This window comes from Anas platyrhynchos, chromosome 3 (assembly GCF_047663525.1).
Source record: "Anas platyrhynchos isolate ZD024472 breed Pekin duck chromosome 3, IASCAAS_PekinDuck_T2T, whole genome shotgun sequence".
Taxonomy (NCBI): Eukaryota; Metazoa; Chordata; class Aves; order Anseriformes; family Anatidae; genus Anas; species Anas platyrhynchos.
In genome coordinates, this window is record NC_092589.1 from 68,717,572 (window position 1) to 68,732,611 (window position 15,040).

Genomic DNA, 15,040 nt, shown 5'->3' on the forward strand with positions numbered 1-15,040 from the left:
TCAGCTTCCTTACACTCACAGAGACCAGAGGATTGACTGAATTGACTGAGTTACTCAGATGAGTTTCACGTAGTGTTGAGCTGATTGTGGACCTTACGTAGATTACAGTCTTGCTAATCCTCAAATTAAAAGATCATGAGGTTATTACAAAGGTATTAGGACATTTAGCTTTGATTTTTGTTTAGATCTTCACCTCCCCCCTGCATATCCTTCATGATAATATTTGCAGCCATAGCAAGGCAACTGGGACTGTTCTTTGCCCTTCATAGATCTGAAAGCAAATATACCCCTCCCTCTTTGTACCAGCATATGCAGCTAACAGAAGAAGCCCTTGATAACTGTGGACTTTCAAAAATAAAATGTTTTGCATGATTTCTTACACAGATATCTCAGCATAATATATCTCAGCACAATAGATTAACCTCAGCCTTGACAATGAGGTCTTTATGCTAAAGTAGGACATCGTGGGTTTATTCAGTTATTGTATTCCACCAGGTTTATTTGGGCCAGGAAATTAAAGCGGGAATGACAGATAGGTTTAAGCTGTATTGTTATTGTTATCATGAGTATTTTAGCCTATTCTCTTAAATGGTGAATTATTATTTTATGTAAATAGCTAAACCTGTACAGAAATTTAAGCTGTGTGTATAATAAATGGTTGGTTTAACATTCAGGTAGAAATAGAGAGACTTTTTTTTTGAGAGAGGGAGTCTCCATGTTTAAGTATTTATCTACTAAATACTTGCATAATTCAACCATTAAATGGAGCTGTGAATCGTGATAAAAACACCTATGTTCATACACATTTGCAAAAACAAAACAAAACAAAACAAAACAACACAAAACAAAACAAACAACAACAACAAGGAGAAAACTCATTTTTCAGAGTTGTGGCTGCAAGCTTACAAATTAAACAGCAGAAACCTGCAAACACCACTAGGACAAATGCCTCGTTAACTGTCCTTTCGGTAAAAGCCGCTGACTTTCTGACATCTTCAGAGTTGTCAAAAGACATTATCACAAAGCAAGCTTAGTCTTTGTAACACTTTCTGTCTATGAAGAACCAGAGAGGGAGTTTTGTGCCTATGGCTTGAAACTAAGGCATACAGTGATTGCACATATTTATCTTAGCCAAAGCTCTGATGAGATAAACAAAGTTTTTTCTACACATGGAAATTGTAATCCATAATATTCCCAGCAGATTAAACGTAAATGAAATTCTTTCCTAGTTTGCAAGCCTTGGTAATGTTATTTCATAATTTTAGAAAACAGACACACATACCGGAACATATGAACATCAAACAAGCAGATGGAGATAAATAGTTATGCAGGAAAATGCAAAACCAAAACAACAACAACAACAGAGGTAGATTTTCACGTAGGCAGAGTTGTTGATTTTACATCGGAAAAAGCAAAACTATAAAGTTACGGTACGTCTTGCACGTATGCTGATATGTATAGAGGGCAGATGCATAAAAATGCCATCTTAAGTCATAATTTTACTAAATGTATTTTCAAATAAAAAAAAAAAATAAATCTTCTATATCCATATACCAAGACCAGTCCTGCACAGCACCTATATACTTAGAGACAAGGGATAGATACAAACTCTATGTCACCCACGTAAGCTCCTGGTAGAAGAGAGAGCGCAGATTTCACTTTACAGCTTTCACAGCAGTGATATGCATTAAAAGAGCCCAGCCTCATTCCATTGTGTTCTCCACCCTTCAGGAAACCCCAAGTGCTGTCTCCCCATTTGCCTCTGCATGGTGTCAGCCCAAACCGCAAGAGACCTCTGGACCCACAGATCCCAATATATTGACAGACATGAAAACCCACCAAGGGAAAAAAGCCCTAGGGTCCTGCCTGTTTAGCTGCACAAAGCCTCTTTTCAGCATTAAGGTTTCAGAAAACAGGCTCTGTGCTACCAGTGCAGACCTTAGTGGAAAAGAGGTTCTGAGCAGCCAACATCTGAGCTCTAAAGGCATAAAATGGGTAAAGAGGTGCCTGAAAACACTTTAAATATGAAAAATACTGCTAAAAGACACACTAAATAAATACAAAGCATATTTAACCACCTTCTGAATTTAAAAGCACCTAAACAAAATTTAATATTTAGCAACTCAATACAAGAGGCAGACAATTTTTTTGTCAAACCTATTTGACTGTTTTTTCCTAGCAACTATAAGTCACTTCAAAATGGTTCAAAACAATGACTTGGGACCAACAGGAATCACAGCAAATGTATATAGTTCTCAGAAGAAATAGAAAAATAAAAATGAAGCTTCTTGTCTCAGAAGAAAATTTGATAAATCCAAACCACGCTATTTGAAAAACGACTCTATCCAAAATATTCAAAATGTGTAGACAAAATTAAAATGCTGAAAGTTTCTGTAACATTGGAGATTTCCAAGAGCAATAATAAATTTAGCCAGCTGTTGCTTAATATCTCAGGCATTATTAGGCACAGTAGAGAAAGTGTCCATTTGCACAGGAATTAAGGAGCTTGCTTAAGGTCAAACAATCACCCAGACAAAACAATTAGCTGAAACCAAGTCTTCAGAGTCAGTCTCCAGCTTTAATTAGTAGTTTGACCTTCTTACAAATGAGAAACCACAGCCTCCTTGGCCACTGAATTATTTTTAATTTGATAAAACTGTATAAACAGTATGTGCTATTCATGGATGTCATACATGGACAGAGATTTGATACAGATGCTCCTATTATTCTTTCTTGCCCTTCTGTATGAATCATTGCCTGGGTAGGCACCATCTGTCCTTTGTTCTCTGTTGCCAGAATTGGACACTTCACAATGAAAAAATAAAAATAAATAAATAAAATAAATAAAAAACAGTGTCAGAATTTCCCAAACAATGAAAATTCTGAGCTCAAGGCAACATAGCAACTTAATGACTGAGATAAAATCACTTTTTAGACTCATTCTTCAAAATAGTGGGGGTTAACGAATCCTTCAATATAAGATTCTTTTTCCAGACTCCCTGGAGTTCTTCTGGCCCTTTTTTTGAACACCTTTCCAGTGCATAGACACATGGAAGCTATAGACCCCAGACCTCAATGCAGGTATTTCAATTGCACACTCACAAACACTCCATATGCAAAAGCAGCAACTTTTGCAAAAGTATCTAATTGTACATTCTGGTTAGTGGCCTGTCTATACATCAAAGAATCTGCACCATGACCTCAGGTTTGCACGGGCCCATACACGTTGTGTTGTTTGACGCCCTGAAGTGTGTCCAGAGAAGGGCTACAAAGCTGGTGAAGGGCCTGGAAGACAAGTCCTATGAGGAGCGGCTCAGGGAGCTGGGGTTTAGTCTGGAGAAGAGGAGGCTCAGGGAAAACCTTATTGCTCTCTACAGCTACCTGAAAGGAAGGTGTGGGGAGCTGGGGGTTGGCCTCTTCTCAAAGATAACTAGCGATAGAACTAGAGGGAATGGCCTCAGGTTGTGCCAGGGGAGGTTCAGGTTGGAGATGAGGAGACATTTCTGCTCAGGAAGAGCAGTCGGGCACTGGGACGGGTTTCCCAGGGAGCTGGTGGAGTCACCGTCCCTGGGGGTGTTTAAGGAAATGTTGGACATGGTGTTTAGGGACATGGCTTAGTGGGTGATAGTGGTTGGGACCAGATGATCTTGCAGGTCTTTTCCAACCTTAATGATCTCCATGAGCAAGTGAGACACATCGCTCTGTAATGTGGATTTCCTTATATTCCTTACCCTTCCACTGATTTATGTCATTTTTGAATTCTAAGCACTACTTTTCTCCACACTCTTGTAGAGAAGGGAAGATTTGGCTTCATATTTTTACAGTTTACTACTTTGATATTTCTGTCTGCCTACAAAGAATCCATGCGAAGAGGAGGTTTTTAGAGCAGGGGAAAAACACAAAAATAGAAAGGCAGCAAAAAGATAAACTACCCAACAGAGAATATCAAGGGCTTTTAAAAGAGCAGTGCAGAGGCTGCTAATCAGGAAATCAAACGTGTCCAACCCCATTAAGATATATATATATATGTTCTCCCACGGCTGGAGCCTACCAAATAGGCATTAAATTGTTAAAGATGGTGGCTGTTCTCCAGAGGTGCACAGGATGGAAACAGAAGAAGAGAGCAGCCAAACTCAAGCTAAAACATGTGGTAAATTTGGCTGTGGATTCCTTCTGGTGGGGACTTTCGTTCCGGGGTCATCCCGTCAGATGACAGGGCCGTAACCAGTTTGCAGGAAAAGCGGCTGAGCAGCTGAGGCGCATGGCCAGCTGAGGCTGTGAGAACCTGAAGTAATCGCGCAGCCACCTGCTTATCGAATTCACCTCCGCTTTAAGATGTTTTATTTATTTATTTATTTATTTATTTATTTATTTATTTATGTTTAACCTGCTCCAGGCGGCCCTGCTCGGCAGGGGGGTCGGACTAGGCGATGCCCCTTCCAACCTCGGCCATGCCGTGGCTGTCAGCGGTGACAACATGGCACTTGCTCCCTCACGGTGCCCGGGGGCCAGCCAGCGCCCCCTTCCTCAGCCTAACGGTCACTAACGGCTAACGGTGACTAACGGCCGACTAACGGCCGGGGCTGAGGGGAGACCAGCCGCGCGCGCGCGCGTGCCCGTGCCCGTGCCCGTGGCCGCCCTCCCGCCGGGAGCGCGCACGGCGGCTGCCGCTCCGCCCGGCGCTGTCGGGCTGCGGGAGGGGCCGCGCGGCGCCAACGGCCGGGCGGCGGCGGCGGTTGCGGGGCTAACGGCTCGCAGCGCCTCATCGCGCCGCGCCCGCCTCCCCTCACGGCCCGGCGGCGGCACGGAGCGCCCCCGAGGCCGGCCCCGGGCCGGGAGGAGCCTCCCGGGGCTGCGGGCCGCGGCCGGGGAGCCACCGGAGCCCGGTTGGGGGCCGGGCGCTGAAGATGGCGACCCCGGGGATGAGCTGGCAGCAGCAGCACGGCTACGGCGGCGGCTCCGCGCCCGCTGCCGCCGCCGCCGGGAAATTCGGCGCCGGCCCTGCCCCGGGAGCGGCAGCGGGAGCCGAGCACAGCCCCGAGCTGCATTTCAAAATGAGCAAGAAGATCGCCCAGCTCACCAAGGTGAGGCTCGCTCCGCGGCCGGCGCTGCCTCGTGCCTCGCCTGGCCGGCGGGAAGGGTAAGGAGCCCGTCCGGAGGGCTCGCAGTGCTCACCGAGCGGCCTCCGCGCTGGCACCTGCCACGGGATCGTGTTAAAGGCTGTGCTCAGACTAGATGGTTTTAAAAGTGTGTTGCCTAAGGCTGGCAGGCCCCGCGCTGCAGGCTTGTTGGTAGCAATGTTTTACTTCGGGTAACTTAAAAACAACGCCGTGGTGTTGTAATCTCTCTTGCATGATGCTCAAGGTATAAGCGAATAGCAGTAGATGAAAGGCGTTTGTTTCTTCTGCTTCCTCTTTAACAAACTTGACGCTAACAATTTCTGCCAAGAATTGCATAGTTAAAACACTTAAAGGTAACTTAAAAGCACAGTGGGGGAATGGTGTCATTCCTCAACTGTATGCCAAAATGGATGAAGGTGACATTTCGTTGGAACTCCAAGTGAAGAGAAGGAAGGCTGCTGGCAGGCTCACAGGGGAGATACAATTTGTATTTATGGACTGCTGAAGTGATTGGTTACAATAGTATTTATAGTGAAATGCCATGCACCTTGCTTCACTGGGAAACCAATGACTGAAGGGTATTGTGGCTTGTTTTTTAATTCAGAACTCGTTTGTGTGTGTGTGTTAACTTCAGTTGTATTAAAATTGTATTGTCATAGGGAGAAAACTAGGATTCAAATCAGCTAAAGAATCACTGTGATGTTATTCCATATGAAATACAAATGCTGAATTGAAATACTAAAGGTATTACTACAAAGTTGTGCTCCTTGAAAGGTGCAAAAAGCACCAGGAGAGCATAAATAATGCTTTAAATTTCCCTTAAGGCCAGTTGTATGTGCAAAGTAATACTTTCAAAGAGCAGTTCTTACTTGTGCGTGGACTTTTTTTTAATATATTTCCCTTTCTTTCTTTAGGAATCACCCAGCAGTTTATAGTTGATCTCAGAAACAGTCTTCTGTCTCTGTTGTGAAATTGTGTGTGTGTTCCCATGAGTTCCACATCACTGCACATGTGCCCTGTGTTTTGTGAGTTATGGCGTGTCAGCTGTCTTGAGACAGGTGTGACTTAAATGTGGATTTATATGTATAGTGCTGGAGTACTTTGAAATTCTCTTTTGGAATACTTGGAGTCTTTATTAATAAACACTGTGCTTCGTTCATAGGATCTTTTATGATCCACAGTAGAGTTCTTTGAAGATTCTAAGGATCTTGTGCATGCCTGTCCTGCCAAAGATTTCAAAATACTGCAAATAAAAGCTACCAGTTGCTTTTGTGGTTGTTGTATTTCAATAATTGTAAATTAGCTGTGATTGTACAAGGATTTTACATGTGAATTAGACATTTGCAGGATGGGAATCTTGTATTTGTTTCCCTGACTTGCAGATTCTGGTGATATTTTGCTTTGAGTGTTAGTGCTGTTTTCAAGTTTGAGGGAGAAAACTTGGGAAATTAGCTGATCCTTGTGAACTGAAGGTCTGGACTGAAGAACAGACTTAAAATGGGATGCATAATAAACATACTTGTACCTAATGTAACAATAAAATTAAGGATTTATAGATCAAGATGAAATATATTGTATAGCATTCACTTCATTGAGGTAGAGGTGCAAATGTTGGCAATTGTGTAGTTGGAGGGTTCAGGTTCCATATTTCTGTTTGTTATTTGACCTTTCAAAGAAGGATTTAAAAAAAAAAAAAAAAAAGAAGCTTTATCTTATAGTTTACCCTGAAGAATTTTCTAACCAGCTCTGGGATCTGAAGCCTGATTTGGTAGGTGCCTGAAGCAGTTACTCCTTGAGAAAAGGAATCGAGCTGTAGAAGGGAAAAGTAAACAAGATACATAATTTCTGTAAACAAGAGTTAACTGTCAGAAGAATTAACTTCACATTGCAGAAGATTTGTGGAAATAAGCTATCCAAATTGAATGGCTGGTTTAAATTAATATATATATATGTTTCTGTGAAGGTCTTTTGACCAAATTCTGCTATTTTGTCTCTGTCAGATGCTTACTAACTTGTGTATAGAATACTTCTTCAGTAATCTAGGAACTTCATATTGAGAATAAGAAGTGTCTTTTATATAAAGTGTCTAATCATGTCTTTTATATGAAACACTTCTCTCACGTCTTCTGACTGTTCTTCCCCTTGTGCCTCTCTCCCCCCGTCTTTTTTTTTTTTTTTTTTTGTACTTTTCTCTAAAACTGGCTTTAAGAGCTACGAAGTCAGGGGATTTAGAACTGGAGTCAGATGTTTCATCAGGTCAAAACAAACCCCAGTATCATGAAAGGGAATCTAAGGACACAGGGGGCGTAGGTAGGTTACCTGGAAGCTTGTGTTTTCTGACAAAAGAAATGTGATTCAGTAGTTTATTTTTTCCTGTCCTTGTACAGCTTGTACTACGAACCCTGAATAGCACCAGAAGAAAATGCTTTCCCCATGGGAAATAAACATCATTCATGAAGTAAATCTAAAATTTCAAAATTAGAATTCCTGATTTATACAGAATCTAATGTTTTGGTCAAACCAATACAAGAACACAAAGAAACATGCAATTTGATTTTTTTTTTTTTAATCTGTAATCAGTAATTCAGATGCAAAATAAGATACAAATGTGGTCCGCTAAGCACAACACTTCTGAAGAGCTTAACTGTATTTCTACTCTTGAAAAAAATATAACTTGATATAACTTTAGTATGCTTGAACTCACAGGGGAAGGTAAAACATGCCAGTAGTTAGAAATTCAGCTTTAAAAACTAACACGATAGTCCATGTCATGTTTAAAGACTGCAGAAGTTGTAGCTGAAGCAATTTTGGGTCCTCTTCTAAAGCATAAGCTCCTTATTCTAGGCGTTTCGGAAGATTTGTGTACCAGTTTGGGGATAAAGTAGCATCTGACACCAAAGATTAAAGCCAAAAAGAAATAAGCTGTGATTATGAGATTGCGTATATGTTTGTACTACTACATGCTGGAGTGCTAATGCAGTGTTGAATTATGCTTGCTGCAGATGAAAATATGCATATATATTTTATTAGTTTGCATAAGACAACTGGAATAGAAAACAAAAAGCAAGTTGCTGCTCTGCTTACATCAGTGGGGGAGAGTGGGACTTGTTTTGACAATTGCTAGAGGAGTGCAAGTTCAAGAGGTTGGTTTGTTTGTTTTGTGTTCCGTTCTCCCCACCCACCCCCTTCATTTTTTGTGCTGTAGTTTTCAGCTTGAGCATTCATAATTGAGAAATTCATACCTTTATGGAATATGTTGTGGAAGTTCTATGACATCAACATAAATTTTGACTTTTATGGATTAATTAAATGATCCACACTGGCGTTATGTGATGAGAATCTGAAGTGTTGGCTTGGTCGCATGATCCTGGTTGCAGAAATCCTATGTCAAGTGGAAGAGCCTGTAAGTGCCACACAGGTGCTATGTGCACTACAGCGATTGTTTCTATCAGGTCAATCAATTTCATAATAAGAAAAACAAGCAAAACACCCTCAGCAATACCAGTGATTTCCCTTGGTATGTGCATACAGCTGGATAGTTCAATTCTGGAAAGATTCCAAAAATGCTGAGAGGGTTCAAAGATAAGGCAACAAGATTGTCCAAGGCACAACATGATTCACTAAACAAGAAACTCAATTCTGGGACTCCCATGGCTGGAGTTCAGTTCTGAGTTCTGCCAGCAGCTTGCTGTATGAAGTCAGGAAATTTCCCTCACTCCTTTTCTTTGTTTTCTTCCCTCTTCCTGGTTTGAAGAGAGGTTCCTAGAGAATACATTTGAATACTTACCATACTGAATGGTTTGGGGTTTCAATAGTCAACTTTCAATAGTCAACTTATTTCAAAGAATAAATAGCAAATTTAGTAATCCTTAATTCATTTGTTCTTGCTGCTTCCTTATTGTGTGTCCTTTTTTGCTGGGAAGGTTAGAGGTCTTGCTCAAGCATCATAGGATGCAGTGCTATGTATGTAACTGTAGGGTTTAACTTATTAGTCATAATAGTTAAAATGTTACATTTCTACTGAAACTTTGTCAGTTTTTATTTGAGAGTATTCTGCCTCAATAAACAAAATAACAAGTCTCTTGCAGAATGAAGCTTCCTTACATATAGGCTTATAGGAGAATGTAAGAGCCCTTAAAAGTAGGGAAGAAATGAGAATCTTAAAAACCTTTTAGAACTGTTTTGACATTAGCTGTCATCAAGTGGTGGCTGATGCCATTAACAGTTTTGGAAAAACTTGTGTTTTATTTTTTAAGCAACCTTATGTCATCTCTCCAATGTTTGTGAACATTGGCAGCAGGCCAGTATTTGCTTACGGCTCTAGCACTGCATGAAAAAGGCTGGAATTTCAAAGAGGGTGTGACTTGAGTACAGATTTGAATGTCAACATTTTTGCATGTAGTTCCTACTGGTAATGTGGGAATAAATGTTGTAGTTTCCTTATTACAGTGGGAATAGCTTTCAAGAACTTGAAGACCTGAACATGTAAAAATGGATATTGAATTCTTCTGCATTTCTTTAGATGGACCTAATTCTGGTTTGTGTTAGCTATTCCAGAGATAGCTGGAGTAAGCCTTCTGTGAAGGGATCAACTGAAGGTAGGAATTGGAAAAGTAACAGTATTTCTGAAGTGGGTATTTTTCTTTTTTAACCATGCTAATATACTCTCTCTGCCTCCCCTTTCTGACTCTTGTCATGTGGTTTTCTGACTGTCAGCCTGCAGTAGTTGTGGTTTTAGCAAGGGTTATTCACAAAAGAGAAGTTTTATGTAGCTGTGATGGCTTAAGGATGAAGATGGGACTGTGTAAAAAATGGTTTATCTTTAACACTGTAGTTCAGTATTAAAGATATAATTTTGTTAAAAATAAGTTGAGTTTTTAGGTTCACAGACTCTTCTACAGACCTTAAATAAAAGCAGCAGTTATCAGCTTTAGCTTAATATTTGCTAATTGAAGCACTGAAAATTGCTTTAAAGCTGCTGTGGCTTCTGTTGTAGACCTGAAGAAATCTTTCTAACCTTCTGTGTTTTGTAGGACAGAAGTCATGGAACTGAGTGTTTTGGACTGATGATCCTTGTGCTTCTCTCATGGAGTCTTAGCATGAACTTGTATAATCTGCAGGCAGAATGGTGACAGTGAAATGCAAAAATGTTCTTATTAATAATGTGATCAATGTGTGCCGTAGGGATCTCGTCACTTTCCAAAACTTTTATATGCTCTTTGACTCTGAAAGGAGAGATCAAGGGACTAGGGGGAGGGAAGTTTGGCAGTTCTGATGTGAAGTGTGGAAATTATTACTTCATGCTGGTTTTCCCCCACTCAGGACTAGTTGAAAAAAAAATATTTTGATGCCTCGAAGACCTTGTGAGTATATATCTCTGGAATGGTTCTTCCACCCATTATCACTGTATGCATGTTGGGTGAAGACTACAGGGGTGGTGTATGGACCTGATGCAGCTATACTTCCGTTGTGGTATTTGTGAAATAGGTCAGTGACTTTACAGTCTTTTGTCATAAGGCATCAAAAAGGAGTAGAGTGGGACGAGAATGAGCTTATTTTTATTATATAAAAAAGTTAGCAAATAAAATATCTTTGTTCTGTCTGGTTTTAATATTTGACCATTGCCTGGGAGTTCATCTGAGACCACGTATACCTGAATATTCTAAAGAGACGTTCTTCATGTGTGCAGTTGAAACTGTGAGTTTGTTGGGAAAACTATGATCGTACGTTCACATAAAATGCTTCTTCAGTATGCTTAGATATTTATTAACTTCTTTGAGATTATAAGATTTGGAAACATCTATCCAAAATAATAATCAAAATGAACAGACAAGGTGAAAGAGAGGACAAATAATACGCGTCCTTCTACTCTGTGCTCACTTCTTGGTGTATTTAAATAATGTAGCATTACAAGGAGATGAATAACTCGTTGATGTTAATCTTGCTGAAATGTACTTCAGCTGCTATATGTGATACATCAGTACATTAAGGATATTTAAAAAAAAGCAAAAGACTAACAAATGAAATTTGTACTTAAATCCTATCAATATGTCAAAATGAAAAAAAAAAAATAAAAAAAGAGAGAACATGCAGGCCATAAATAAATCCTGGTATGACAACAGCCATAGTTTAAAATCTGTCAATCTTTATCTACTTTTCACATATGATTTATCTTTCCGTAAATCCCATGGAAAGAATAAGAAATACTTAAAGTCTAGTTTTTGTTGTTATTATTACAATTTCAGATAAGTTTTGAATCCGTAAAAAAAAAAAAAAAAAAAAAAAAAAAAAAACAACCACCCCAAAACAGCAAAACAAAACAAAACAAAAGTTTTTGCTAATATCATCTGCTTTAGATAAAATCAAGGTAGTGTCAGTTCAGTGTTAAGAACATACCATTGAAATTCTTTGCTCCAAATACAGAAGTTGTGAAGAGGAGAGTCTTTTATCTATATTTGAGAAAGAAAGTCGGTGGTAGAACCCTATGTAATTTTACACTTTACATATAACTTACATGCTGATCTGTTTGCAGCATTTTAAAGTGCTGTGTCCATGCTGATTCATAAGTACTCAGTCCTGCAAGAAGCTCTGATTTATGAGGTCTTATAAAAATGTATAGGCAGAAAACAGTTTTTTGTTTGTTTGTTTGTTTTTTCCTGGAGTACCATGAAAGTACAAAGAAGTTATTTCAAAATGAGGAGTCTTTCATTCTTGCTTATACCATTTCTTTAGAACAAGTTAGATAAGTCAGGGTGGTTCTATACTTTCTTCAAACACTGTAAAACTCTACCCAGTAACAGCATTGCTTGTGTTCAGATATTTGTGTTGTCATGCAGAGAAACCTTAGCAGTCACACTTTTTTTTTTGGTGCACACTGCATCTAAAGCATGTATAGAAATGTTACTTGTCATCGGTTGTTGTATTTACAAATTAACTTCTAGCCATAAGGAACTTCTAATCACGGTCATTCTTTCAATATCTCTTTTTCTAAACTCAGGCTTTGACTTTATCAGAAATAGTAATTTTTTTAGTGATTCTACTGTTCACCTCACACTGATTTTACCCCCAAGTCTCTTGTGAAAAACCTACATTGAAAGCTTTATTCTCCTGCGGTTAACTCTGTGAAGGGGAGGAGGGAGTTTCATTGCCTTAGATAGTCACCAGCTTTTTTTATACTATTTTCAGGCTTACTGTTAAATACATCCAGTAAATCTCTACATAGTGGTATGAAATCAGATGAGTGTGTCTCTTGGCTGATACAAGGCTGGCAGTGGTAAGCCAGGCTTCTATGTATTCTTCTAATGACTGATGTCATACCAATAACCAAAGGCATTGCATTCCAAAAATAACCAGAAGAAACAAAAACACTGTAAAGCTGTTCACCATCTTGTCCTACTTAATGCATTACCTGGCTCTGTTTCTGTGTGCAGGCTTTTTAAACTGCATATAGAAGCCTATGAGAGAGAACAGCTTTTTACTGAGGTTGTCACTTGGTTAGGCTCAAAGTGACAGCCTTTAAAAATAGTTACTGTTAAAAAGTTGATGAAGTCCTGGTTTAAGATGCTTGTATTAAATGAAGGACAGTCTTTTAGCTAAAAGAAGTATGATGTAATTGCAAAAATGTATATTTTTTAATTTCCTTTTCATGTGATGAAATAAATTTTAGGAAACTGGCTGGAACAATTTAATTTCTAGAAACCTGAATTGTATTGTCTTCAGAAAACAGGTGTGCTGTAATCTAGAGATCATTAATTGAATGATGTTTTTGCTCCTGATGTGACTGAAAACTATAACTTTTAGCTAAGGGTTTGTCTGGGACTGCCTTCTCAGATGTCATATTTTGCATTATGAAAGCTGATATGTTTGGATAGCTTGTACTAAAATGCATTGCCGTAATCTCCTGTGACTGTCTTTGTCCTTTTGAAATTTGAGATGTGAAAATGGTGATAAGCCATTTTTGTAATAAAGAATAGGTAAAAGAACTTAAAACAGATTTTTTTTTCTGCTTTACGTAATAATAAATATAGGTTTTCTACTTTAAAAAAAATGAATTTTATTTGTACCTTGTAGTAATAAGCAATCTAAGACATGCTTCTAGCAAAAAAAAAATAAATCAAAACACCTTGAAAATGTCTGTCTTTCCAACATTAATCTGTAATGCCAGTCCAGTAACATATGCTACTTATATTTCTTATTTTAGTATATATCTGTGTTGTGCCACTGAGTGGTGAAACTTTATATGAAAATTTTGAGTTATATTTTGAGTTGGTTCAGTAGTTTTCCCATTATGTATCAAATTTTATATTATTAATTTATAGACCATTCAGTTCCTGTGCTCTGCAAATCAGTCAGTCCTTTTTTCTTTTTAAAAACACGTGGCTATTTGGTTTATGCTATTATAGAAGTTGCACATATTTAAATGCAAAAATATATCCTGAAAGAGGGACTGGAATCTGACATGATGTTTGGTTTGCATGTTCTTTGAGCTGGGCTGGGGAACATTCTCTGGCCGTTCCCTCTACTCTCAGGATTCTTATGTTTATTTTTATGCTCTGCTTCATACTTTCTCATGTGTACTTCTACAGTGTAGACCATTCATCATTTGGTGTATGAGGTACATTCTGCTTCACCTCTTACATCCAAGTATCTACTATATAACATTATGCTTCATTCATATTTGGGCAGACCTTGCTATATTCTCTATTTTTGCATATCCTGCATAAACAAAGAGCCTGGAGCAAATGAAGCTTTTATTGCTTGGTATTGTTTTCATAGAATCACAGGATGGTTTGGGTTGGAAGAGACCTTTAGAGTTCCAACCCCCTGCCATGGGTAGGGACACCTCCCCCCAGACCAGGTTGCCCAAAGCCCCATCCAGCCTGGCCTTGAACACCTCCAGGGATGGGGCATCCACAGCTTCTCTGGGCAACCTGTGCTAGTGCCTCACCACCAATTTTTTCCTTATCTCATCTGAGTCTCCCCTCTTTCAGTTCAAAGCCATTCCCCCTTGTCCTATCACTACACTCCCCAGCAAAGAGTGCTTTGCCTGGAAGTTGATAATCCAGAAGAAACCACATTCCAAATCCTAGATTGTTCTTTTTAGATCCCTGTTTAGTAGACTTTTTTTTTTTTTTCCTCTAATGGCAGTTATTTTTCAGACACACACGTGGTTATGTATATGTACATGTACATAACTTTTTTTTTTTCTTATGGGCCTATGTTCCTGGCCCTGAGGGAAACTTTATTTTCCTGCTTTCAGAAAACCATTAGCTTGGCAAAGTTGAAGACAGAAGTAACATGTCCTCTCACAGGACAATATCTAAAAATCAAATTTGCACCAGGGTAAGTTTAGATTGGAAATTATGAGACATTTCTTCTCAGAAAGAGCAGTCAGGCATTGGAGTGGGTTGCCCAGGGAGGTGGTGGTGTCAGCGTTCATGGAGAAGTTAAAGGAAATGTTGAACCTGACGCTTAGGGACATGGTTTAGTGGGTGATTACATTCTGGATGTAAGGCATCCTGTTTGGGCAGTCTCAGGCAAGGAGTGGCTTATCCTTCTGCCAAACACTGTGAGACAGGTGGATCCACCAGCAGATGTGGAGGAACCAATGGAAGTGGATCCACCTCGGCCAGATCAGACCTTCAGCTACCCTGGCATTTCTTCGCTCTCTGCCATCTGAGCCCACCAACAGCGTCGCAACACTGCCTGGTGAGCTCCCTACTCATCATGCAGGCTCCATCCCAAGCATTAGCTTGGAGCCGCCAAACACCATGGACATACAGCAGGCTCACCTGCAAGATGTCCTGGCAATAAAGAACTCTGTTGCTCATTCTCAGGGGTTGTGTGAGTGCTTCTTTCCCATCCCCCAGCCCTTGTGTGAGAGGTGGCAGCCCTTCTGCACAGAGCCTCGAGGAAGAGCA

The 15,040-nt window shown here is 39.8% G+C and overlaps 1 protein-coding gene across 10 annotated transcripts in view; it reads left to right on the top strand.

The window, feature by feature from the left end:
* The first annotated feature begins 4,657 nt into the window (after nucleotides 1-4,657).
* Nucleotides 4,658-15,040, top strand: part of FAM184A (family with sequence similarity 184 member A) — a 74,420-nt gene continuing 64,037 nt past the window's right edge. For 2 of the 10 annotated variants that reach the window (XM_072036070.1, XM_072036069.1), the window contains exon 1: nucleotides 4,662-5,084. In XM_072036070.1, coding sequence (XP_071892171.1) covers nucleotides 4,908-5,084 — 177 coding nt within the window. In that variant the 5' untranslated portion in view covers nucleotides 4,662-4,907. Of the gene's footprint in view, nucleotides 5,085-15,040 lie in introns of all 10 variants that reach the window. The other 8 variants (XM_072036074.1, XM_072036068.1, XM_072036067.1 and 5 more) reach the window with 7 other exon arrangements.